Source organism: Blennius ocellaris (assembly GCF_963422515.1).
Source record: "Blennius ocellaris genome assembly, chromosome: 13".
NCBI classification, from domain to species: domain Eukaryota; kingdom Metazoa; phylum Chordata; class Actinopteri; order Blenniiformes; family Blenniidae; genus Blennius; species Blennius ocellaris.
The window spans coordinates 24999087-25022281 of NC_137662.1; the positions used below are offsets into that span (position 1 = coordinate 24999087).

Sequence of the window (23195 nt, forward strand, 5' to 3'; positions counted from 1 at the left end):
CCTCCACTACTGACACCTCCTCCTCTCTCCTCCTCTCCTGACACCTCCTCCTCTTCTGACCTCTCCTCCTCTCCTCTCTCTCCTGACACCTCTCCTCCTGCTCCTCCTCTGCTGGCACCGCCTCCTCTCTCCTCCTTTCCTGACACCTCCTCTTCTCTCCTCTCTCTCCTGACACCTCCTCTCTCCTCCACTACTGACACCTCCTCTTCTCTCCTCTCTCTCCTGACACCTCCTCTTCTCTCCTCTCTCTCCTGACACCTCCTCTCTCCTCCACTACTGACACCTCCTCTTCTCTCCTCTCTCTCCTGACACCTCCTCTTCTCTCCCCTCTCTCCTGACACCACCTCTTCTCTCCTCTCTCCTGACACCTCCTCTCTCCTCCTCTCCTGGCACCTCCTCCTCTCTCCTCCTCTCCTGGCCCCTCCTCCTCTCTCCTCCTCTCCTGGCCCCTCCTCCTCTCTCCTCCTCTCCTGGCCCCTCCTCCTCTCTCCTCTCTCTCTTGACACCCCCTCTTCTCTCTCTCTCCTGACACCCTCTTCCTCTTCTGACACCTCCTGCTCTCTCCTCCTGCTCCTCTCTCCTGACGCCTCCTCCTGCTCCTCCTCTGCTGGCACCTCCTCCTGCTCCTCCCCTCAGTGACCATGGTGGGCGAGCGTCGTAACGGGAACCTGCTGGTGCAGCTGGGCCCGCGGCTGCAGGCGTACCCGGAGGAGCTGATTCGCCAGCGCCGGACCCACGACGGCCAGACGGAGTACCTGATTCGCTGGTGCCTCGTCACCCTGGACGACGGCTCCGGCTCGGGGGGCGGGGCCGGCGAGGCGGGCGGCGGCGGCGGGGGCGGCTCCGGCGGCTCCGGCGGCTCCGGCGGCTCCACGTCGGGCGAGACCAAGCCGGAGAACATCCTGATGTGGATGTCCACCGAGGACGTGTACGCCAACTGCCCCACCCTGCTGGCAAGCGCAAGGCCGACACCCAGCGCCCCCTGCAGGAGCAGCAGCAGCAGGGCGGAGGCGGCGGCGGCGGGGCGTCCGGCGGGGTGTCCGGCGGCGGCGGGGGGCTCCCGGGGGACGTCACCTTCGACGAGGTGGAGCTGTCGGACATGAAGGAGGACGTGAAGAACCTGGTGCGCCGCGCCCGCAAGCAGATGGCGAAGAAGAGCGACTTCTCCATCAACATCATGCACACCATCCACGTGCTCAGCGCCTACGCCAGCATCGGCTCGCTGGTCGGCGTGTTCAAGGAGACCGGCGCCCCTCAACCTGCTGATGGAGCTGCTGTGCAACAAGGAGACGCAGACGCGGCGCAGCGCCGGCAAGATGCTGCGGGCGCTGGCCTCGCACGACGCAGGTGAGCCGCCGCCGCCGCCGCCACGCCGCGCTCCGATTGGACTGACGGAGGGGGAGGAGTTTAGGGGGTCGTGTCGTCACGTGGAAAACGTGGAGCTCAATCTGGGAATTGTGACGTTTTTATTTAATGTAAAGAAATGACATGGAAATATCAACGACTTCATTCCAACACGACATAGGAAATATACAAAAGACCAAATATTCTTCGTATAGTTTCAATATCAGAGAAACATTAGAAGTCGTTTGTTACATTAATACCATTAATAATGATGATAATGTTTAATAAGATAAGATACTACCAATGATAATGAGGGTTAATGATTAATACCACTAATGTCTTTACTGGATTTTAAGAGACGGAACAACAGACGTGGTTTTCAAAGTGAAAGTCTTCCTCCTCTCTTCACTGTGACTCCGCTCAGTAAAGTCCAGCAGTGGACTCTCAGTAGACGTCCAGCTGTTCTGGACACTAGAGGACATTTCTCATGAGAGACGAGGGACACGCTGGACAGCTGGTCCACTGAAGACATTTACAACGTGGGACAAGTCTGATCTTTGCTTTGTGTGTGATGAAGACCAGCAGTTGTTCTGGGAAGTGTTTGAGAGACCTGCTCCTCCTCCTGCTCCTCCTGCTCCTCCTCCTGCTCCTCCTTCTCCTGCTCCTCCTCCTCCTGCTCCTCTTCCTCCTCCTTCTGCTCCTCCTACTCCTCCTACTGCTCCTCCTCCTCCTGCTCCTCCTCCTCCTACTACTGCTCCTCCTCCTGCTCCTCCTCCTCCTCCTCCTGCTCCTCCTCCTGCTCCTGCTCCTCTTCCTCCTCCTGCTCCTCCTGCTCCTGCTCCTCCTGCTCCTGATCCTCCTCCTCCTCTTCCTCTTCCTCTTCCTCTTCCTCTTCCTCTTCCTCTTCCTCTTCCTCTTCCTCCTCCTCCTGCTCCTCCTTCTCCTGCTCCTCCTCCTCCTGCTCCTCCTGCTGCTCCTCCTCCCCTTCCTCCTCTTCTTCCTCCCCCTCTTCTTCCTCCCCCTCTTCCTCCTCCTCCTGCTCCTCTTCCTCCCCTTCCTCCTCTTCTTCCTCCCCCTCCTCCTCTTCCTCCTCCTCTTCCTTCCTCCTCCTGCTCCTCCTCCTCCTCCCCCTCCTCATCCTCCCGCTCCCCCTCCTCCTCTTCTTCCTCCCCTCCTCCTCCTGCTCTTCCTCCTCCTCCTCCCGCTCCTCCTCCCCTTCCTCCTCCTCCTCCTCCCCCCCCTTCCTCCTCCTGCTCCTCCTCCTCCTCCCCCCCTTCCTCCTCCTGCTCCTCCTCCTCCCCTTCCTCCTCTTCTTCCTCCCCCTCCTCCTCTTCCTCCTCCTCTTCCTCCTCCTCCTGCTCCTCCTCCTCCTCCCCCTCCTCATCCTCCCCGCTCCCCCTCCTCCTCTTCTTCCTCCCCCTCCTCCTCCTGCTCTTCCTCCTCCTCCTCCCGCTCCTCCTCCCCCTCCTCCTCCTCCCCCCCCCCCCCCCCCCCCCCCCCCCGGTCTAACATGAAGACTCCTGCCCCCCTACAGGCAGCAGAGCGTACGTCCTGCTGTCCCTCAGCCAGCAGGACGGAATCGAACAACACATGGACTTTGACAACCGCTTCACGCTGCTGGAGCTGTTTGCAGAGACCACCTCCTCCGAGGAGCACGGGATCTCCTTCGAGGGCATCCACCTGCCCCAGGTGAGCGGCACAGGCTCCTCCCACCAACGTGGTCAGTAGAGGCTCCGCCCCCTCCCACCTGACCCTCTCCGTCTGCGCAGATCCCGGGGAAGCTGCTGTTCTCGCTGGTGAAGCGTTACCTGTGCGTCACGTCTCTGATGGACAAGCTGAACACGGCGGGGGCGGAGTCAGACCGGCAGGACGCCAGTCCGTCCCCCGCCTCCTCCTCTGGCTCCGCCCACCAGGCGGAGCAGCTGCGCATGCAGCGGGAGTTCGACTTCACCATGGCGATGGCCAACCTCATCTCCGAGCTGGTGCGCGTGATGGGCTGGGACCGCAACCGCCAGCCGCCCGACGGCGGCGGGGGAGTGGGAGGAGGGGGAGGGGCCCTGGGGGAGGAGCAAGGGGAGGAGGCGTTGTGTCGCCCCATCCTCAGGTCCATCTTTCAGCCCCGCTTCTGCGCCTCCCCCATCTCCTTCGCCCCGGCGATGGTCGCCGTGGCGCCGGCCGCGCCGCCGCCGCCCGCCGCCGCCCAAGAAGAAGGCGGGCAACGGGTTCAAGACGCGGTCGGACTTCGTCACGCGCTCCGCCTACGTGGAGTACGTGCAGGACAACCTGAAGAGCGGCATGACGGTCCGCATGCTGGAGGACTACGAGGAGGTGAGCGCCGGCGACGAGGGCGAGTTCCGCTACAGCAACGACGGCTCGCCGCCGGTTCAGGTGAGTCGATGCGGTGGGTCGGGGTCAGGTGGGGGGCGCGCGGGGGGGGGGGGGGGGGGGCGGGGGGGGTCTCTGAACCGGAGCCTGAAGCGCGTCTCTGCTGCGTTCAGGTCTACTGGAACTCCCTGTCCAGGACCTACTGGGTCCACTGGCACATGGTGGAGATCGTGGGCAGCGGCGGAGGCTCGCAGGCCGAGAAGGAGACGCAGGAGAAGGCCTCCACCCTGACGGAGACGCTCAAACTCACTGCCGGTAACGGTCCCCCCCCACTGCCCCCCTACTCCCCCCTAGTGCCCTCTACTTCCCCCCCCCACTGCCCTCTACTGCCCTCTACTACCCCCCTACTGACCTCTACTGACCTCTACTGCTCTCTACTGCCCCCCACTGCCCTTTACTGTTCTCTACTGCGCCCCCCACGGCCCCCTACTGCCCCCCACTGCCCTCTACTGACCTCTACTGCCCCCCCCACTGCCCTCTACTGCCCCCCTACTGACCTCTACTGCCCCCCGCTGCCCTCGACTGCCCTCTACTGCCCTCTACTGCCCCGCCGCTGCCCTCTACTGACCTCTACTGCTTTCTACTGCCCCCCACTGCCCTTTACTGCTCTCTACGGCCCCCTACTGCCCTCTACTGCCCCCCGCTGCCCTCTACTGACCTCTACTGCTCTCTACTGCCCCCCCACTGCCCTCTACTGACCTCTACTGCCCTCTACTGCTCTCTACTGCCCCCCCACGGCCCTCTACTGCCCCCTACTGCCCCCCACTGCCCTCTACTGCCCCCCCACTGCCCTCTACTGCCCCGCCGCTGCCCTCTACTGCCCCCTACTGACCCCCTCCCCCCACCACCACCACCACCACCACCACCCCTCCCCCCCCTACAGCTCTAACCCTGTCTTGGTGTCACAGTGAGCCAGACCTTCTTCTCCAAGCCCCCGGGGGGCCTCTACTCGCTGCCGTACCTGTCGGAGGGCCGGCAGGTGGAGCCGGCGTGTCTGAGCCGGGGGGAGTGGTGGGAGAGCCTCTTCTTCATCAAGAAGCTGGAGGCCAAGCAGCAGCAGGAGGTGAACCAGCTGCTCCTGCAGAGCCTGGACCACCAGGTGAGTCCAGACGGGGGGGGAGCAGAGCAGAGCATCCAGCAGAGGGCAGCAGTGGGGTGGGGGGGCGGTAGAGGGCAGTGGGGGGGCAGTAGAGGGCAGTAGGGGGCAGTAGGGGGGCAGTAGAGGCCAGTGAGGGGGCGGTAGAGGGCTGTGAGGGGGCGGTAGAGGGCAGTGGGGGGCAGTAGAGGGCAGTGGGGGGGCGGTAGAGGGCAGTGAGGGGGCGGTAGAGGGCAGTGGGGGGCAATAGAGGGCAGTGGGGGGGCAGTAGAGGGCAGTGGGGGGGCAGTAGAGGGCCGTGAGGGGGCAGTAGACGGCAGTGGGGGACAGTAGAGGGCAGTGGGGGGGGCAGTAGAGGGCACCGCCCCCGCAGATCATCAGCCAGACACACCAGCAGTTGAGTGATGGCTTCTCGTCCAATCAGGAGCTGCAGCTGGATGACTCCGCCCTCCTCACCCTCGCCGTTCCCGGCGACGTCGCCAGGAAGCTGCTTCACTATCTGAAGCAGAAGTTGCCGTCGTCGTGTCTCGGGGACCTGCTCTGCTCCACACCTTCTCCAAAACACTACCTGAGGAGGGGCGGAGCCAGCATGGAGGACGAGGAGCTGCTGGGTGAGGAGCACACACACACACACACACACACACACACACACACACACACACACACACACACACACACACACACACACTCACACACACACACTCACACTGCTTGTACTCTGCAGCTGAAAGCTCTCTGAGCTCCTCGGAGTTGGAGGAGCAGCGTCAGGAGGAGGTCAGAGCTCCTCTTCATCAGCCCTGGCCTCCTCCTCCTCCTCCTCCTCGGGGATGGGCTCCGTCTCTAAGAAAGCCAAAAAGGAGGCGCCGGTGGACTCGGCCGGCTCGGAGACGGACAGCGAGCTGCCCAGCGAGGACGACAGCAAGTACCCCGAAGACCTGGAGGACAAGATCAAAGGTGGGCGGGGTCACAGGAGGGGGCGGGGTCACAGGGGGGTCTGTGTGGGCGGGGTCACAAGAGGATACATTTAGCATAGTACTGTTGGCCACGCTGATTTACTGGAGTAGCATCTTTAGCCAGGTAGCATCTTTAGCCAGGTGGCGTCTTTAGCCAGGTAGCGTCTTTAAACCACATGGCATCTTTAGCCATGTAGCATCTTTAGCCAGGTAGCGTCTTTCACACATAGCATCTTTAGCCAGGTAGCATCTTTAGCCAGGTAACATCTTTAGCCACGTAGCACCTTTAGCCAGGTAACATCTTTAGCGGTAGCATATTTAACCAGGTAACATCTTTAGCCACGTAGCGTCTTTAGCCACGTAGCATCTTTAGCCAGGTAACATCTTTAGCCACGTAGCATCTTTAGCCAGGTAACATCTTTAGCCACGTAGCGTCTTTAGCCACGTAGCATCTTTAGCCAGGTAACATCTTTAGCCACGTAGCGTCTTTAGCCACGTAGCATCTTTAGCCAGGTAACATCTTTAGCCACGTAGCATCTTTAGCCAGGTAACATCTTTAGCCACGTAGCGTCTTTAGCCACGTAGCGTCTTTAGCCACGTAACATCTTTAGCCAGGTAGCATCTTTAGCCAGGTAACATCTTTTGCCACGTAGCGTCTTTAGCCACGTAGCGTCTTTAGCCACGTAACATCTTTAGCCAGGTAGCATCTTTAGCCAGGTAACATCTTTTGCCACGTAGCATGTTAAGGTCAAGGTTAATTCATTAGCACCCGGAGGTAAACTTGTTTTACAGGTTTTGTCATCACTTGACATGTTAAAACAAATAAAGACACGATGAACCGAACAAGCGAATAATAATTAGTCGAGTGAAAACAAGACGGTGAAGACGAGACTCGGTGTTCTGCTATTCACCAATAAATAATTAAGATAAGATCAAAAATGGATGAAGACGAACCACAATAAAGACGCGATAAAACCTTCCAGTGATTAAAAAAAAAAACCAGCAGTGACTAACATGAACCATGATGACAACATTCAATGAAAAGTCGCCATAATAAATGGAGCTAAAACAGATAAATAGAATAAATTGGAGTCGCTGTTAATGATTGATGAAGCTCCTCTGGATCTTGTTTCGTGAGCAGGGAGGCTGGGAAAGATTGAGGCTCGCCAGTAAGACGACATTTTACTATTTGGTTCACTGAGTTTCTCTCTGTTAAAGAGTTCTGGAGGAACCAGGCCACCGAGAAAAAGATCAAAGTGACTCCATAAAAGAAAGATAAAAGACTCAGGATTGTTCGATCATTGTGGGAAAAAAACGAGTTTAAAATCCAGAATTTTTTGCAGATTTCAACCTGCTTTGAAAGTGTTTTGGTTAAATTGTGTGGCTGGATTACGTTAAAATCAGAGGAGAAATAAATCGGTAACGGCAGATGTTGCTGCGTGTGCCCTGGTGATGGAGGTGGTGATGGAGGTGCAGCCTGACGTCTCCTCCTCTCCTCCTGAGCAGTGTTCAACAGCCCGCGGGTCCAGGGGAAGAAGACCGTGATGGAGAAGCTGGGCGAAGTGGTGGAGCTGCTGAAGAGGAGCACCTCCTCCTCCTCCTCCTCCTCCACCTCCTCCTCCGCCGCCGACCTCCACCAGCAGCTGGCGGCTGTTCTCTTCATGACCCGCCTGCTGGAGGAGAAAGGAGCGCAGGAGAAGAACTCCATGAGGAGCGACTCGGCCCAGACCATCAGGTCAGAGTCCGGCAAGGAGGCCAGGTCCTGGTCTCCATGGCGACGGGACTCATCTCTCTGTGTGTGTGTGTGTGTGTGTGTGCCAGGGACCGGGTCCTGAAGCAGCTGGTGGACCTGCTGGGCTCCTCCTGCAAGGACCTGGTGGTGAGCACCCTGCGTCTCACCCACCTGCTCATGCTGAAGTACGAGTGGAGAGTTTCCTTCGCCACCGAGGGCGGAGTCAAAGCCGTGCTGTCCTGCATGCAGACCTTCTCCTCCAACACACACCTGCAGCAGCTGGCCCTGGCGGTGAGGACCCCCACCCACCCTCCACCCCCCCAACACACACACACACACACACACCAGAGTGACCGACGTCCTGGCTCCTCCCCCAGACCCTGAAGGTCATCACGGGGGCCAGTAAGCACGACCTGCGCAGCGTGGGCAGCAGCCTCCCGCTCTCCGAGTCCGGCACTCAGATGATGCTGGAGATCTTCGCCAGCATCGGCTCGGCCACGCCGGAGGGCTCCAGGGGCCTGCTGGGGGTCATCCCCGCCGCCATCGACCTCCTGCTCAAGACCAAAGGGTGAGTCCGGCTCCAGACGCTCCGGGGGGGGGGGGCGCGCTGCACAGGACGCCTCCCGCTGCAGCTCTCCTCTACTCCTGCTCCCCTGCAGCTCCACGCTCTCGGTGAGGAACGGCCTGCTGGTCATCATCATGCTCATCTCCAGCCACCGCAGCCTGGCCCAGCAGCTGGTGGCCTGCGACGTCACCGCCGTCCTCAAGAGGTGTCTCAGTCTGTCCAGGGCAGAGCCCATGCTGTCCGTCATCGCCCTCAACCAGATCTGCATGGTGCACAAGCTGGAGAGCAGAGGTGACTGCGGCACTGCAACATTGGAGCACTGGATCACTGGAACACTAACACACACTGCAACACTGGATCACTGTTACACTGCAACACTAACACTGTAGCACTGCAACACTGTTACACACTGTAGCACTGTACCACACTGTAACACTAACGCACTGTAACACTAACACGTTGTTACACTGTAACACACTGTTACACTGTAACGCATTGTAACACTGTAACGCATTGTTACACTGTAACACTCTGTTACACTATAATGCATTGTTACAGTGTAACACACTGTTACACTGTAACACACTGTTACACTGTAAAACACTGTTACACTGTAAAACACTGTTACAGTGTAACACATTGTTACACTGTAACAGTGTAACACACTAACAAATTGTTACACTTTAACACACTGTAACACTGTAACACACATTTACATACGCGATTGTGCATATGTTCTGTTCAGTTCAGTTTAAGTGCTGCAGTTGAAGCTTGAAAGTGTGCGTGTGTGTGTGTTGCAGACAGCAGTGAACATCTGGATCTGAAGGACACAGAGTTACAGATGTTGGCTGTGAGTCTCAAAGAGCTGACGGCCACGAAAGAGGTGATTCAGACTCTGGAGCAGCTGCTGTGTGAAGACAACACACAGCTGGATGAGGAGCGCAACCAGGTACACACACACACACACACACACACACACACACACACACACACACACACACACACACACACAGAGTCATGTGTCCACTGTGTTCTCCAGGTGACTCACAACAGGGACACCTACCAGGACCTGATCCGTCTGATGGAGCAGCACCGAGCCGACCGCAGTGTGCAGCTCTCCATCCTCAGGTAGCGCTGAGCGCCTGACCCCTGACCCCTGACCCCCCGCCCCTTGACCCCGCTGACCCCTCACCTCCAGTGTGTCCCCTCCCGCCTCAGGATTCTGAACACGTTCCTGGAGAACTACGAGGAGGACGAGCTGCCGTGGCACGAGAGCATCGAGCCGTGTCTGTCCTCCATGATGGCCTTCATCAGCGACCGGGAGGTAGGAGGAGGAGGAGGAGGAGGAGGAGGAGGAGGAGGTGCAGCCGCTGGCAGTAGGAGCGGCGTGCTGACCTCCTGCTCCTCCTGCAGGTGGTGCAGCTCTGGTGCGCTTCCTGTTCCGGCTGGCCTCGGTGAACAAGGACTACGCGGTGGTGATGTGCCGCGTCGGCACCAAGGAGGCCCTGATCAAAGCTCTGGACAAACACAGCTCCAACCTGCTGCTGGTGCCGGAGCTCCGCGACCTGCTGACCGACTGCGACAAGTACGCCAGCCTCTACAAGAAGATGACCACCAGCGTGCTGGCCGGCTGCATTCAGGTATGGCCGGGGCAAGGCGGCGCCCACGCCTCCGTCCCGCCAGCTTCACTCTCACCACGCCAGGCAGTAACACGCTGAGACGTGACCTCGACGCTGGGACCACGCCCACTCAAAACACAGACCCCGCCCACTGAATGGCTTGACCTAAGGAGACCACGCCCACTCAAAACACTGACCCCGCCCACTGAATGCCTTGGCCTAAAGAGACCACACCCACTCGAACACAGACCACGCCCACTGAGACGTGACCTCAACTGACCACGCCCACTCGAACACAGACCCCGCCCACTGAGACGTGACCTAAACAGACCACGCCCACTGAGACGTGACCTGAACGCTGGGACCACGCCCACTCAAAACACTGACCCCCGCCCACTGAATGCCTTGGCCTAAAGAGACCACACCCACTCGAACACAGACCACGCCCACTGAGACGTGACCTCAACTGACCACGCCCACTCGAACACAGACCCCGCCCACTGAGACGTGACCTAAACAGACCACGCCCACTGAGACGTGACCTCAACTGACCACGCCCACTCAAAACACAGACCCCGCCCCACTGAATGTCTTGACCTAAACAGACCATGCCCAATTGAGCACAGACCACGCCCACTCGAGCACAGACCACGCCCACTGAGACGTGAATTAATCACAGGAACCCCACACACACACTCTTTGCACACTCTCCTCAGAGCATCTCAGGAAAAAAAGTAAAAGTACTCCTGAAAAAGCACTGCGAAGCTCAAGAGAAGTCCTGCTCAAAGATTCTTTTCAGAATAAAATAGAATGAGTTCAAAGCATTCCAAACACACTGCAGCTAATTTCAGAGGAAAGTGCCGTTTGAGTGACAGGGATTCCCCCCCCGTCTGCCGTCAGATGGTGCTGGGGCAGATCGAGGAGCATCGCCGCAGCCATCAGCCAATCAACATCCCCTTCTTCGACGTCTTCCTCAGGAATCTGTGCCAAGGTCAGGAATTCCTATCAGGACACCTGCACACAAACGCACCACGGCCAGCAGCTCTTACCTGTGTGTGTGTGTGTGTGTGTGTGTGTAGGTTCCAGTGTGGAGCTGAAGGAGGATAAATGCTGGGAGAAGGTGGAGGTCTCGTCCAATCACCATCGAGCAAACAAGCTCACCGACAAAAACCCCAAAACCTACTGGGAGTCTAACGGCTGCACCGGCTCACACTTCATCAACATCTACATGCACAAGGGAGTCATCATCAGGTACCACTGTAATCTGATTACCCCGTACAGCAGAACCTTTGCCCTTTTATCCTTGGAACACGCCAGTACTCCTGAGTGTAATCTGATTACTGTGTACTCTCAGACAGCTGGCCATCCTGGTGGTCAGTGAGGATTCCAGCTACATGCCGGCTCGTGTTCTGGTTCTGGGCGGAGACGACCCGACCAACATCAACACGGAGCTCAACACGGTGAGGCGGCTGTCACTCAGCGGCGCTAGCCCCGCCCCCCTAAGGTAGCGCTAGCCCCGCCCCCTGAGGCAGCGCTCTCCCCGCCCACTGAGGCAGCGCTAACCCCGCCCCCTGAGGCAGCGCTAACCCCGCCCACTGAGTCAGCTGTCACTGATCTTCTTTAGCCCCGCCCCCTGACGCAGCTGTCACTGATCTTCTTTAGCCCCGCCCCCTGACGCAGCTGTCACTCAGCTGCTTTAGCCCCGCCCCCTGAGGCAGCTGACACTCAGCTGCTTTAGCCCCGCCCCCTGAGGCAGCTGTCACTGGTCTTCTTTAGCCCCGCCCCCTGACGCAGCTGTCACTGATCTTCTTTAGCCCCGCCCCCTGAGGCAGCTGTCACTCAGCAGCACTAACCCCGCCCCCTGAGGCAGCGCTAACCCCGCCCCCTGAGGCAGCTGTCACTCAGCTGCTTTAACCCCCGCCCCCTCTGTGTGTCGTAGGTCAACGTGACGCCATCGGCGAGCCGTGTGGTTCTTCTGGAGAACGTGACTCGCTTCTGGTCCATCATCCAGATCAGGATCAAGAGGTGTCAGCAGGTCAGAGTCCTCCTCCTCCAGTTTCTGCTCCTCCTCCTCCTCCTCCTCCTCCTGCCACCTCCTCACTCCCTCCTCTCCCCCCCCCCCGCAGGGCGGCATCGACACCCGGGTGCGGGCTTCGAGGTCCTGGGGCCGAAGCCCACTCTTCTGGCCCGTGTTCAAGGAGCAGCTGTGCTGCCGCACCTTCCTGTTCTACAGCACCAAGGCTCACAGCTGGTGTCAGGAGGTGAAGGAGGAGCGCGGCCAGCTCCTGCAGCTCTTCAACAAGTACCTCCTCCTCCTCCTCCTCCTCCTAAAAACCTCCTCCAGCACTCTGTGGAGACTGTTGTTAAACGTGTGTGTGTGTGTGTGTGTGTGTCAGGCTCAACAGCGCTCTGAGACACGAGCAGATGTTTGCAGATCGTTTCCTCCCGGACGCCGAAGCGGCCGAGGCTCTGGGCCGGACCTGCTGGGAGGCTCTGATCACGCCCATCGTCTACAGCATCACCCTGACTGGTACAGACCCCCCCTCCCCCCGTATAGTTCCTCTCCACCGGTCCTCCAATGTGTGATCCCGTGTTTACCCAGAGTCCTCGGCGGCGCTCAGCCCTCTGTCCTGGCTGCTCAGCGAGTATCTGGAGAACGCCGAGTCGGCGCGCCGCTGCAAGGGCCGCGCCGCCATCTTTAACTCCAGGGTGCGGCGCCTCACACACCTGCTGGTTCACGTGGACACGAGCCAGGCCGACGGCGAGGAGCTCCGCCCCCGGTCAAATCCAGTGAGTCCAGAGCCTCAAGCTCCCGACCACGACGCCAACTGACCCGACCTCGACCCTCTCCAACCTGCTAGCTGACCCGTTCGCCGGTTTACTCGCCGACCGACCCGCCTCGTGTTTTTCAGACGGCAAAGAGACAAAGAACAAAGAGTCGTCCTCGTCCTCGTCCTCGTCCTCGTCCCCCAAACCCAAAGTGAAGAGCAGCAGCAGCATCGCGGGCATCGCCCTCTGCTGGCAGGGAGTGGTGCAGCACCAGGTCAGGCTCCCCCTCCACTCACACCCTCCGACTCTGCTCTCCCCTGTCGGTACGTGGCGGGAGCTCCCGAGGCGGCGTGACGGCGTCTGATTGGCTGCTCTCCATCTCCTCCTCAGGTGAAGCGGTTCCTGGAGTCCAGCTGCAGCCTGCCGGACTTCGTGGAGCGGTACCGGATGCTGTACCTGCGCCTGAAGAACGCCATGGAGGAGCTGTTCGGGCAGCAGACCGCCTTCGTCCTCGCCCTGCGGCACGGCTTCTCCGCCGCGCTGCTGCAGCTCTCCATCCTCCGGGCCATGCATGTGAGTCCAGACCGCTCCGGGGCGGGGGGGGGAAGGGGGAGGGGGAGGGGGAGGGGTTCAGGATGACGTCCAGAGATTGATTGCCGGGCTGGTGTTGTGCAGGTGAGTGAGCGTTTTGCGCAGTACATCGACCAGATGATGGAGGCCAGCGGGGCGGCGTGCGGCGGCGGCGGCATGGAGACGCTGCAGCGGCTGCAGCAGTTCCTGGAGCCGATGCTCTTCCTGTCGGGGCTGGAGCTCGCCAACACCTTCGAGCACTTCTACAGGTGAGGCCGGCCGCCATGACACCTGTGTGTGAAGGAAGGGGAGGAGTATGGAACTATTTGTACAGACAAAGAAAGAAAAATAAACAAACATGGAGCCAATACATAAGAAAATACTGCACATTGTTGGAAAAAGGAGTAGGAAGAAGTAGAAAACTTTTAATTTTACCACCACATATTACCTATTGTTTAGTTTGTACACACACATCCTTATTACATAATACAGCTTTATAAATATATACCATATATTCTCTATATAAATCTACACCATATATACACTTCATAAGTATCTATATAAATGTATAATTACAAAAGCAAAAACATACTACATATCCATATATATTTTTAAAAAAGTATTTTTTAAACAGATTTATATTTGCACTTTGTGCAAATGTTTGTTTTATTTCTTTCCATAAAGTCACGTCACAGCTCCCCTTAGAATATTACTCCCACCCCCCCCCCCCCCCCCCCCCCCCCACTACACCCCCCCCCACTAAACATTCCCTGTATATTATTTGGTAATAGATTATTTCACGCTTTGTACATTAATTGTGTCGTTCTGAATTTGACCATGTGTGAGTTTTTGATTTTGTGTGTGTGCGTATGTGTGTGTGTGTGTGTGTGCGTGTGCAGGTACTACCTGGGCGACCGGCTGCTGGCCCAGGGCAACCTGTGGCAGGAGGGGGCGGTGGTGGATCACATCGGCAGCTGCTTCCCCAGCCGCTTCCCGCAGCAGATGCTGAAGAACCTGAGTGAGTCGTCGGAGCTGCAGCAGGAGTTCCACCTGTACCGCCTGCAGCAGCTGGACCGCCACCTGCAGGACCAGGACCAGGACCAGGTCAGCACACACTTCCAGACCCTCCCCCCCCCCCCCCTCCCCACGGAGCAGAGTGTGGGTCCAGAGACCCGGAGCCTCACGTCCGGTTCTGATCATCTCCGCAGCTGATGGAGGAAGAGTGGGCGGAGCTGGAGGACGAGGCGGAGGTGCAGGTTCTGGTGCTGTCGCCGCGCTGCTGGACCGTGTCCTCGCTCTGCTTCCTGGACCGACCCGGCCAACACTTCCCCCCAGAACTCTGCTCCTACCTGGACCAGTTCACCCAGTTCTACACCCACAGTCAGTACCACTGGGCCAACGTCTGCTGACCTTGCTGTGACCTTGCTGTGACCTTGCTGTGACCTTGCTCCCAGGCCAGTCCCTCTGTGCCGTCCCCCTCTGGAAGCCCCGCCGGCTGCAGTGGACGTGGCTCGGACACGCTGAGCTGCAGTTCGGCTGCTCAACTCTCAAAGTTTCTACCCTGCAGATGTTTATCCTGCTGCACTTCAACCACACACTGGTACACACACACACACACACACACACACACACACACACACACACACACACACACACACACACACACACACACACACTACACACACACACTGCTCACACACACACTACTCACCTCTCTCTCCCCCCCCCCCCCCCCCTCCCCCCAGGAGGTGCAGGTGGAGGACCTCCTGGAGGAGTCAGGTCTCTCTCCCGAGGTTCTCCTCCACGCTCTCCTCCCGCTCATCGCTGATGGAGCTCTGCTCACCTGCAGCCAGCCGGAGGAGCCCAGGACAGGTGAGACTCCTCCTCCCCCTCCTCCCCACGCTGCTCCTCCTCCTCCCCCTCCTCCCCACGCTGCTCCTCCTCCCCACGCTGCTGCTCTTCCTCCCCATGCTGCTCCTTTCCGCGGCTGCTCCTCCTCCCCACGCTGCCCCTCCTCCCCCTCCCCCTCCTCCTCCTCCTCCCCCTCCCCACGCTGCTCCTCCTCCCCCTCCTCCCCACGCTGCTCCTCCTCCCCACGCTGCCCCTCCTCCTCCCCCTCCCCTCCTCCCCACGCTGCTCCTCCTCCCCACGCTGCCCCTCCTCCTCCCCCTCCCCCTCCTCCCCACGCTGCTCCTCCTCCCCACGCTGCCCCTCTTCCCCCTCCTCACCCTCCTCCCCACGCTGCTCCTCCTCCCCACGCTGCCCCTCTTCCCCCTCCTCACCCTCCTCCCACGCTGCTCCTCCTCCCCACGCTGCCCCTCTTCCCCCTCCTCACCCTCCTCCCCACGCTGCTCCTCCTCCCCACGCTGCCCCTCTTCCCCCTCCTCCCCCTACTCCCCACGCTGCCCCTCCTCCTCCCCCTCCCCTCCTCCCCACGCTGCTCCTCCTCCCCACGCTGCCCCTCTTCCCCCTCCTCCCCCCTACTCCCCACGCTGCCCCTCCTCCTCCCCCTCCCCCTCCTCCCCACGCTGCTCCTCCTCCCCACGCTGCCCCCCCTCCTCCCCACGCTGCTCCTCCTCCTCCCCACGCTGCCCCTCCTCCTCCTCCCCCTCCCCCTCCTCCCCACGCTGCTCCTCCTCCTCCTCCCCCTCCCCCTCCTCCCCACGCTGCTCCTCCTCCCCCTCCTCCTGGTCTGAGCCTCCTGTTTCTTCCAGGCGCGCTGCGGTTGAACCAGCAGGTGGCGTCCCTCTGCCAGGACGGCGCGGTGGCGTCCATGCGCCTCCTGCCCAGACAGACGTACCTGAAGGTGGAGGAGGACGCGGCGGGGACGCTGGAGAGGAAGAGGAACTACATCTACTGTCTGATCGTCAACATCATGAAGCAGGAGAAGGAGATGCACATCGACAACCTGGTCTTCAAGGTGAGCTCCGGACCCCCGAGGCCCCCGGCTTCCCAAGGTCCCCCCTCAGGTTCTCAGGTCCCGGCTCTGCCGTCCCCCCCCCCCACAGGTCCTGGACTCGGTGCAGAAGCGGGAGTCCGGCGCCGGCGGGCGTTTCGGCTGCAGCTCCAGCGACGTGCTGTCCTGCATCCTGCACGTCATCAGCCGGGGCTTCGTGCGGCGCGGCGAGGAGAACCCGCACATCGTGGAGTTCCTGCCCGACGACCCGGCCACGCCCCACAAGGGCCCGGCCCAGTTCAGCCTGAGGCGCTCCGACAGCTGGAGGACGCCGCCCACTTCAGGTCTCCCCCCCCCGACCCCCGACCCTCTACCCCTCGCCATCTTCCTCCTGCTCCTCCTCCTCCACTATGACATCATCCACACCCCTTGAGGAGGAAGTGTGTGTGTCTAATGTGTGTGTGTTGCAGTCTGCTGGAGGACGGCGCCCTGGACGCGGTTCTGTTCTCGATGGGGCGCACCATGTCGCAGGAGGACGTTCGGCAGCTCATGCAGAAAACTGTGCAGCAGGTGTGTTGCCATGGCTACGTGTGTATGTGTGTGTGTGTTGCGTCCTGACCTGTCCCCCCCCCCCCCCCCCGCAGGTCTCGGGGACCCTGAGCCTGGACGTGGACCGGGCCGAGCACCTCCTGGTCCACTGTCGGTGGAACGTGGACGTCCTGGTGCAGCGCTACAACCGACGACCCCGACGAGCTCGTCACGGCCGCCGGCCTCAAGTGTCGGAACCCTCAGCCGCCGCCGAGCCCCGCCTCCTCCTGCCCGGTGTGCCTGGGACCGCGCACGGTCACCATGGAGACGGTCCCGTCACTCAGCTGCATGCACTACTGCTGCAAGGTGGGCGTGTCCGTCTCTCTGTCTGTCTGTGTCTTTGTGTCTTTGTGTGTTGTTGTAATCGTACTGGCAGTACCTGAGTGTGTGTGTGTGTGTGTGTGTGTGTGTGTGTGTGTGTGTGTGTGTGTGTGTGTGTGTGTGTGTGTTGCAGTCGTGCTGGCAGGAGTACCTGACCTCCCGGGTCGAGCAGAACCTGCTGATGAACTGTAACTGCCCGATCACCGACTGCCAGGCTCAGCCCACCTCGCAGTTCTTCCTCAGCGTGCTCAGCGACAAGGACACCGTCGCCAAGGTAACGGCTCCTTCAGCGCCCGCCTCGGGGACCACGTCGCCCCCGCCCTGACCCCCGCCCCTGTTGTGTGCAGTACGAGAGCGCCCTGCTGCGGGGGTACGTGGAGAGCTGCTCCAACCTGACGTGGTGCACCAACCCCCAGGGCTGCGACCGCATCCTCTGCAAGGAGAACCTGGGCAGCATGGGAACATGCTCTAAATGCTGCTGGACCTCCTGCTTCAGCTGCAACTTCCCCGAGGTCAGACACCCCCCCGACCCCGTGTCTGGACCCCCCCCCCCCCCCCCCCCCCCCGCCTTGACCTCTGACCCTGTGTCCAGGCCCACTGCCCCGCCAGCTGCAGCCACATGTCCCAGTGGATGGACGACGGAGGGTTCTATGAAGGGATGAACATGGAGGCTCAGAGCAAACATCTGGCCAAGCTCATCTCCAAACGCTGCCCCAGCTGCCAGGCGCCCATCGAGAAGAACGAGGGCTGCCTGCAGTACGACCCTACACTACACTACACTGATACACTGATACCCTACACCGGTGTAGAGAACAGTCGGTGTAGAGAACAGTCGTCAGGCGGTGTAGAGAACAGTTGTCGGGCGGTGTAGAGAACAGTCGGTGTGGATAACAGTTGTCGGGCGGTGTGGAGAACAGGCGTCGGGCGGTGTGGAGAACAGGCGTCGGGCGGTGTGGAGAACAGGCGTCGGGCGGTGTGGAGAACAGTCGTCGGGCGGTGTGGAGAACAGTCGTCGGGCGGTGTGGAGAACAGTCGTCGGGCGGTGTGGAGAACAGTCGTCAGGCGGTGTGGAGAACAGTCGTCAGGCGGTGTGGAGAACAGTCGTCAGGCGGTGTAGAGAACAGTCGTCGGGCGGTGTAGAGAACAGTCAGGCGGTGTGGTGAACAGGCGGTGTAGAGAACAGTTGTCGGGCGGTGTAGAGAACAGTCGGTGTGGAGAACAGTTGTCGGGCGGTGTGGAGAACAGTCGTCGGGCGGTGTGGAGAACAGTCGTCGGGCGGTGTGGTGAACAGTCGTCGGGCGGTGTGGAGAACAGTCGTCGGGCGGTGTGGAGAACAGTCGTCGGGCGGTGTGGAGAACAGTCGTCGGGCGGTGTGGAGAACAGTCGTCGGGCGGTGTGGAGAACAGTCGTCGGGCGGTGTGGAGAACAGTCGTCGGGCGGTGTGGAGAACAGTCGGTGTAGAGAACAGTCGTCGGGCGGTGTGGAGAACAGTCGTCGGGCGGTGTGGAGAACAGTCGTCGGGCGGTGTGGAGAACAGTTGTCGGGCGGTGTGGAGAACAGTTGTCGGGCGGTGTAGAGAACAGTCGTCAGGCGGTGTAGAGAACAGTCGTCAGGCGGTGTGGAGAACAGTCGTCAGGCGGTGTGGAGAACAGTCGTCAGGCGGTGTAGAGAACAGTCGTCGGGCGGTGTAGAGAACAGTCAGGCGGTGTGGTGAACAGGCGGTGTAGAGAACAGTTGTCGGGCGGTGTAGAGAACAGTCGGTGTGGAGAACAGTCGTCGGGCGGTGTGGAGAACAGTCGTCGGGCGGTGTGGAGAACAGTCGTCGGGCGGTGTGGAGAACAGTCGTCGGGCGGTGTAGAGAACAGTCGTCGGGCGGTGTGGAGAACAGTCGTCGGGCGGTGTGGAGAACAGTCGTCGGGCGTTGTGGAGAACAGTCGTCGGGCGGTGTGGAGAACAGTCGTCAGGCGGTGTGGAGAACAGTCGTCAGGCGGTGTGGAGAACAGTCGTCAGGCGGTGTGGAGAACAGTCGTCGGGCGGTGTGGTGAACAGGCGGTGTAGAGAACAGTCGTCGGGCGGTGTGGAGAACAGTCGTCGGGCGGTGTGGAGAACAGTCGTCTGGCGGTGTGGAGAACAGTCGTCGGGCGGTGTGGAGAACAGTCGTCGGGCGGTGTGGAGAACAGTCGTCGGGCGGAGTGGAGAACAGTCGTCAGGCGGTGTGGAGAACAGTCGTCAGGCGGTGTGGAGAACAGTCAGGCGGTGTGGTGAACAGGCGGTGTAGAGAACAGTCGTCGGGCGGTGTAGAGAACAGTCGTCAGGCGGTGTGATGACGCTGCTCTGCTCTCTCCTCAGTATGACCTGTGCGAAGTGTAACCATGGTTTCTGCTGGCGGTGTCTGAAACCGTGGAAACCGACACACAAGGACTACTACAACTGCTCGGCCATGGTGAGTCATCGCAGCTGCAGCCGGAACCAGCGGTAATCTGAGTATCTGTAATCTATTACTCTCTCTGTAGGTCAGTAAAGCTGCTCGGCAGGAAAAGAAGTTCCAGGATTACAATGAGAGATGCACCTTCCACCATCAGGCCAAGGTGGGCTGTTGAGCTTGGTGTTGTTTGTTACCTTGTTTGTCTTTGTGTTGTTTATGTTGTAGTACGTTGTTTATCTTTGTGTTGTTTATGTTGTATCACGTTGTTTACCTCTGCGTTGTTTACGTTGTTTACCTCTGTGTTGTTTACCTGTGCGTGGTGTTGCAGGACTTCGCGGCGAACCTGGAGAACAGGGTGTCGTCTATAAACGAGGCGTTGCAGATGAAGTCGCTGACCTTCGTCATCGACGCCTGTAAAGCCCTCGCTCAGGCTCGGAAGGTGACCCCCCCCCCTCCCCCCTCTCCTCCCCCCCAGCACCCCTTCAGAACCGGTCCTGGCCCCGGTCCTGGTGAGCTCACGGGGTTGTGGTCTCTGCAGGTCCTGGCCTACTCGTGTGTCTACAGCTACTACAACCAGGAGACGGAGAAGATGGACGTGATGGAGCAGCAGACCGAGGCCCTGGACCTGCACACCAACGCCCTGCAGATCCTGCTGGGTGAGAGTCTCCCCCCCCCCCTCTCCCCCCGGGAACCCGGAACCCTCGGGTCCCGGTCCTTCTGCGGTCTGACCCGGGTCTGTGCCCCCCAGAGGAGACCCTACTGCAGTGCAGCGACCTGGCCTCGTGTGTGCGGCTGCTGAAGCAGGAGCACCTGAACACCGGCCTGGAGCTGATCCGCCGCATCCAGGAGCGCCTGCTGGCCATCCTGCAGCACTCCACCCAGGTACCCCGGACCCCCGCTCTGGTCTGAAGGGGTCGGGTGTCTGCTGTGCTGCCCCAAGTTGAAGACCCCCCCCCACCCCCTCCACCCTCCACCCTCCTTCCTCCTCCTCCCCCCCCCTGTGTGTGCAGGACTTCAGGGTCGGCTTCCAGACCAAGAGCAGCCAGGAGACAGAGTCCACTCAGAACTCCAACCTGTCCAACAACACCGACGCCAACAAAGGGTGAGTGTGTGAATGCTGCTGGCAAACTGTAATGCTTTGTCCTGGCGACCCGTCTCTGGTGTAGAGTGAGAGTTTAAACTTGTGAAACTTTTTGAAAATGTGCAACTTATTGAAAATGTGCAACTTTTTGAAAATTGTGAAACTTTTTGAAAATTGTGAAACTTTTTGAAAATTGTGAAACTTTTTGAAAATTGTGAAACTTTTTGAAAATTGTGAAACTTTTTGAAAATTGTGAAACTTTTTGAAAATTGTGAAACTTTTTGAAAATGTGCAACTTATTGAAAATGTGCAACTTATTGAAAATGTGCAACTTTTTGAAAATTGTGAAACTTTTTGAAAATTGTGAAACTTTTTGAAAATTGTGACACTTTTTGAAAATTGTGACACTTTCTGAAACTTATACAACTTTTTAAAAAAGTGTCACAGTTGAAAAAGTGTCAAACAGTTGAAAAAGTGTCAAACAGTTGAAAAAGTGTCAAACAGTTGAAAAATTGTGAGTTGTAAAAGTTTCAAAAAGTTGAACCAGTTGATAAAGCAGCAGTAAATCTCATCAATGAGGAGTGGAAGTGTGTGTGTGTGTGTGTGTGTGTGTGTGTGTGTGTGTGTGTGTGTGTGTGTGTGTGTGTGTGTGTGTGTGTGTGTGTGTGTGTGTGTGTGTGTGTGTGTGTGTGTGTGTGTGTGTGTGTGTGTGTGTGTGTGTGTGTGTGTGTGTGTGTGTGTCCTCTGGAATGGAACTGTTGTGGGGTCAGGGTTCTAGTCCCGGTCTGGGTCTGAACCGACGTGGTCTTCCTCCAGGCCGAAGACGAACCGGGCGTCGGACTCCGGGGACTCGGACAACAACAACTACGCGGCGGAGGAGGGCGGCGAGGCGGACGAGGACGACGAGTACGACGAAGAGTACGTCCCCGAGTGGCACGAGGACTACGACGAGGACGACATCGACGAGGACGACTTCTTCTCCGACGACGACGAGTCCGAGAACCTGGAGAGAGACTTCAGCCCCTTCGACTGAGACCCGACCCCACACACACACACACACACACCCGTCCCCCTCGTCCCCCCCCCCACCAGAGGACCGACGGACCCGCGAGGACCCCCGATCACCGCTGCACTCGCTTCTCGCTGCTTTTCTTCACTTTTCCAAATCAAGGAGACGAGAAATCTTCAGTTTGAAATTCAGTTCCTTCAAGTCTCCAGGTTCTTCTTTAGTCCAGAACCAAGAACCTCCACGTTACACCCCCCCCCCCCGCAAGGGGGTCTTCTTTAGTCCACAATGACTTTCTGGTTCGGTTCTGAAACCAAAATTTTTGTTGAGAATCAGATTCTGGTTCAGATGTTTGTTTTGTTTGTTGGATCCTGACCGAGGTGACAGACCTTGGTCCTGGTCCTGGTCCTGGTCTGGGTGTGGTCCGTGGGTCAGGGACCCTGGATGTGGCCTGTGGCAGTTTTGTAGAACCTGCTCCACAAACTCTTCCTCAGAAGGTTCTGAGTGATCTGGACCGCCGGTCCGGACTATGGCTCATGTGGTCCTGTGTAAGTCCCCACGGTAACCGCCCCTATGATAGCCGTCTCCATGGTAACCACATCTATAACAGTCTCCATGGTTACTGCCTCTATGATAGCCGTCTCCATGGTAACCGCCCCTTAAAACAGTCTCCATGGTAGCCATCTCCATGGTTACCACGTCTATAACAGTCTCCATGGTTGCCGCCTCTATGATAGCCGTCTCCATGGTAACCGCCCCTACGATAACAGTCTCCATGGTTACCGCCTCTATGATAGCCGTCTCCATGGTAGCCGCCTCCGTGATAGCAGTCTCCATGGTAGCCGTCTCCATGGTTACAGCATCTCCAACCATCTCCATGGTTACCGTCTCCATGTCTCTATGCATCTGGACCAAAGGGTTCCAGCAGACTGTCCCTGGCTGGAGGTTCTGGTTGGTGGAGGAACCCGGTGGCTCTGACCCGGACCGCTTCTGATGTTCTGCTTCCTGGTTCTGGTTCTGGTTCTGGTTCTGGTTTCTTTATCGGAGTCGAGCGACTCCAGCCGGCAAAACTAAATAAATAAAAGCTTTTTCTGCTACGAGTAGATTGATTTCTCTCTCTCACACACACACACACACACCCACACACACACACACACACACACGACGCTGGTTCACTTGTCACCAGGATAAATCACCATGGTAACAGACTCTTGAATGTCTCACCTGTTCTGGAGGAGGTCAAAGCTCCGCCTCCTGACCAATCAGATCTTGTGGAAAATGCCCCGCCCATTCTTAAATGATGGTGATTGGTGGGCGGGTTCAGCGGAGAGGAGAAATGAATTTAGAACAATCGTTTTGACATAATAAAACAAATCCTGGTCACTGAGGTTCTGAAGGATGTTCTGGTTCTTGTTCCAAGTCTGTTTTTCTCCGCGAGGGTTGATTAATAATGATGCTGACGTCACAACCACAACTCCTCCCCCTCGTCACTGTGATCAATCAACGTTCCAACAGGAAACAGTCAGGAGTGGCGCCGAGTCCTTTTCTATTAGTCCCATGAATTATGTGCTCTAATCTCACCAGGTCACATTTATTTCTTTGTCATTCTTCTAGTTTTCTTTCTCTTCATCCTTTACAAGAGGACTTTAATGGGCGGGGCCTCGTCACCGTGGTCATTGACTTCCAGGTGAAAGTGGATCAGGAAAGAAGTTCTCGATTGTGGTCGGAGATTCAGTTTTACAGCAGTCGAGTGCATAATCACTTTACTTTCTACTACCGATTTCTGGAGTGTTTATTTTGTCTTCCTCTATTCCGAATGTTGTAAAAGGATCTTTTGTGATGAGC

The 23195-nt window shown here is 58.5% G+C and overlaps 1 protein-coding gene across 1 annotated transcript; it reads left to right on the forward strand.

Annotated features, from left to right (window-relative positions):
- Nucleotides 1–612: 612 nt before the first annotated feature.
- On the forward strand, nucleotides 613–22447 carry cul9 (cullin 9). Its single transcript, XM_080507751.1, is given in 53 exon segments — nucleotides 613–948; nucleotides 951–1252; nucleotides 1254–1347; nucleotides 2879–3033; nucleotides 3114–3539; nucleotides 3541–3732; nucleotides 3843–3984; nucleotides 4638–4828; nucleotides 5250–5436; nucleotides 5550–5578; nucleotides 5581–5779; nucleotides 7285–7513; nucleotides 7600–7801; nucleotides 7888–8078; nucleotides 8170–8366; nucleotides 8876–9024; nucleotides 9115–9203; nucleotides 9294–9399; nucleotides 9489–9495; nucleotides 9498–9715; nucleotides 10595–10685; nucleotides 10774–10945; nucleotides 11049–11154; nucleotides 11634–11729; nucleotides 11821–11839; nucleotides 11842–11873; nucleotides 11875–11996; nucleotides 12091–12224; nucleotides 12297–12464; nucleotides 12467–12484; nucleotides 12607–12737; nucleotides 12854–13036; nucleotides 13139–13302; nucleotides 13933–14230; nucleotides 14233–14413; nucleotides 14488–14633; nucleotides 14779–14905; nucleotides 15748–15953; nucleotides 16042–16246; nucleotides 16249–16273; nucleotides 16400–16499; nucleotides 16574–16663; nucleotides 16665–16823; nucleotides 16972–17112; nucleotides 17186–17350; nucleotides 17431–17594; nucleotides 19188–19281; nucleotides 19352–19426; nucleotides 19592–19702; nucleotides 19802–19919; nucleotides 20012–20145; nucleotides 20274–20365; nucleotides 21161–22447. Coding segments are annotated over 53 exon segments (7896 nt in total). The 5' UTR covers nucleotides 613–641; the 3' UTR covers nucleotides 21378–22447.
- The last annotated feature ends 748 nt before the right edge of the window (nucleotides 22448–23195 follow it).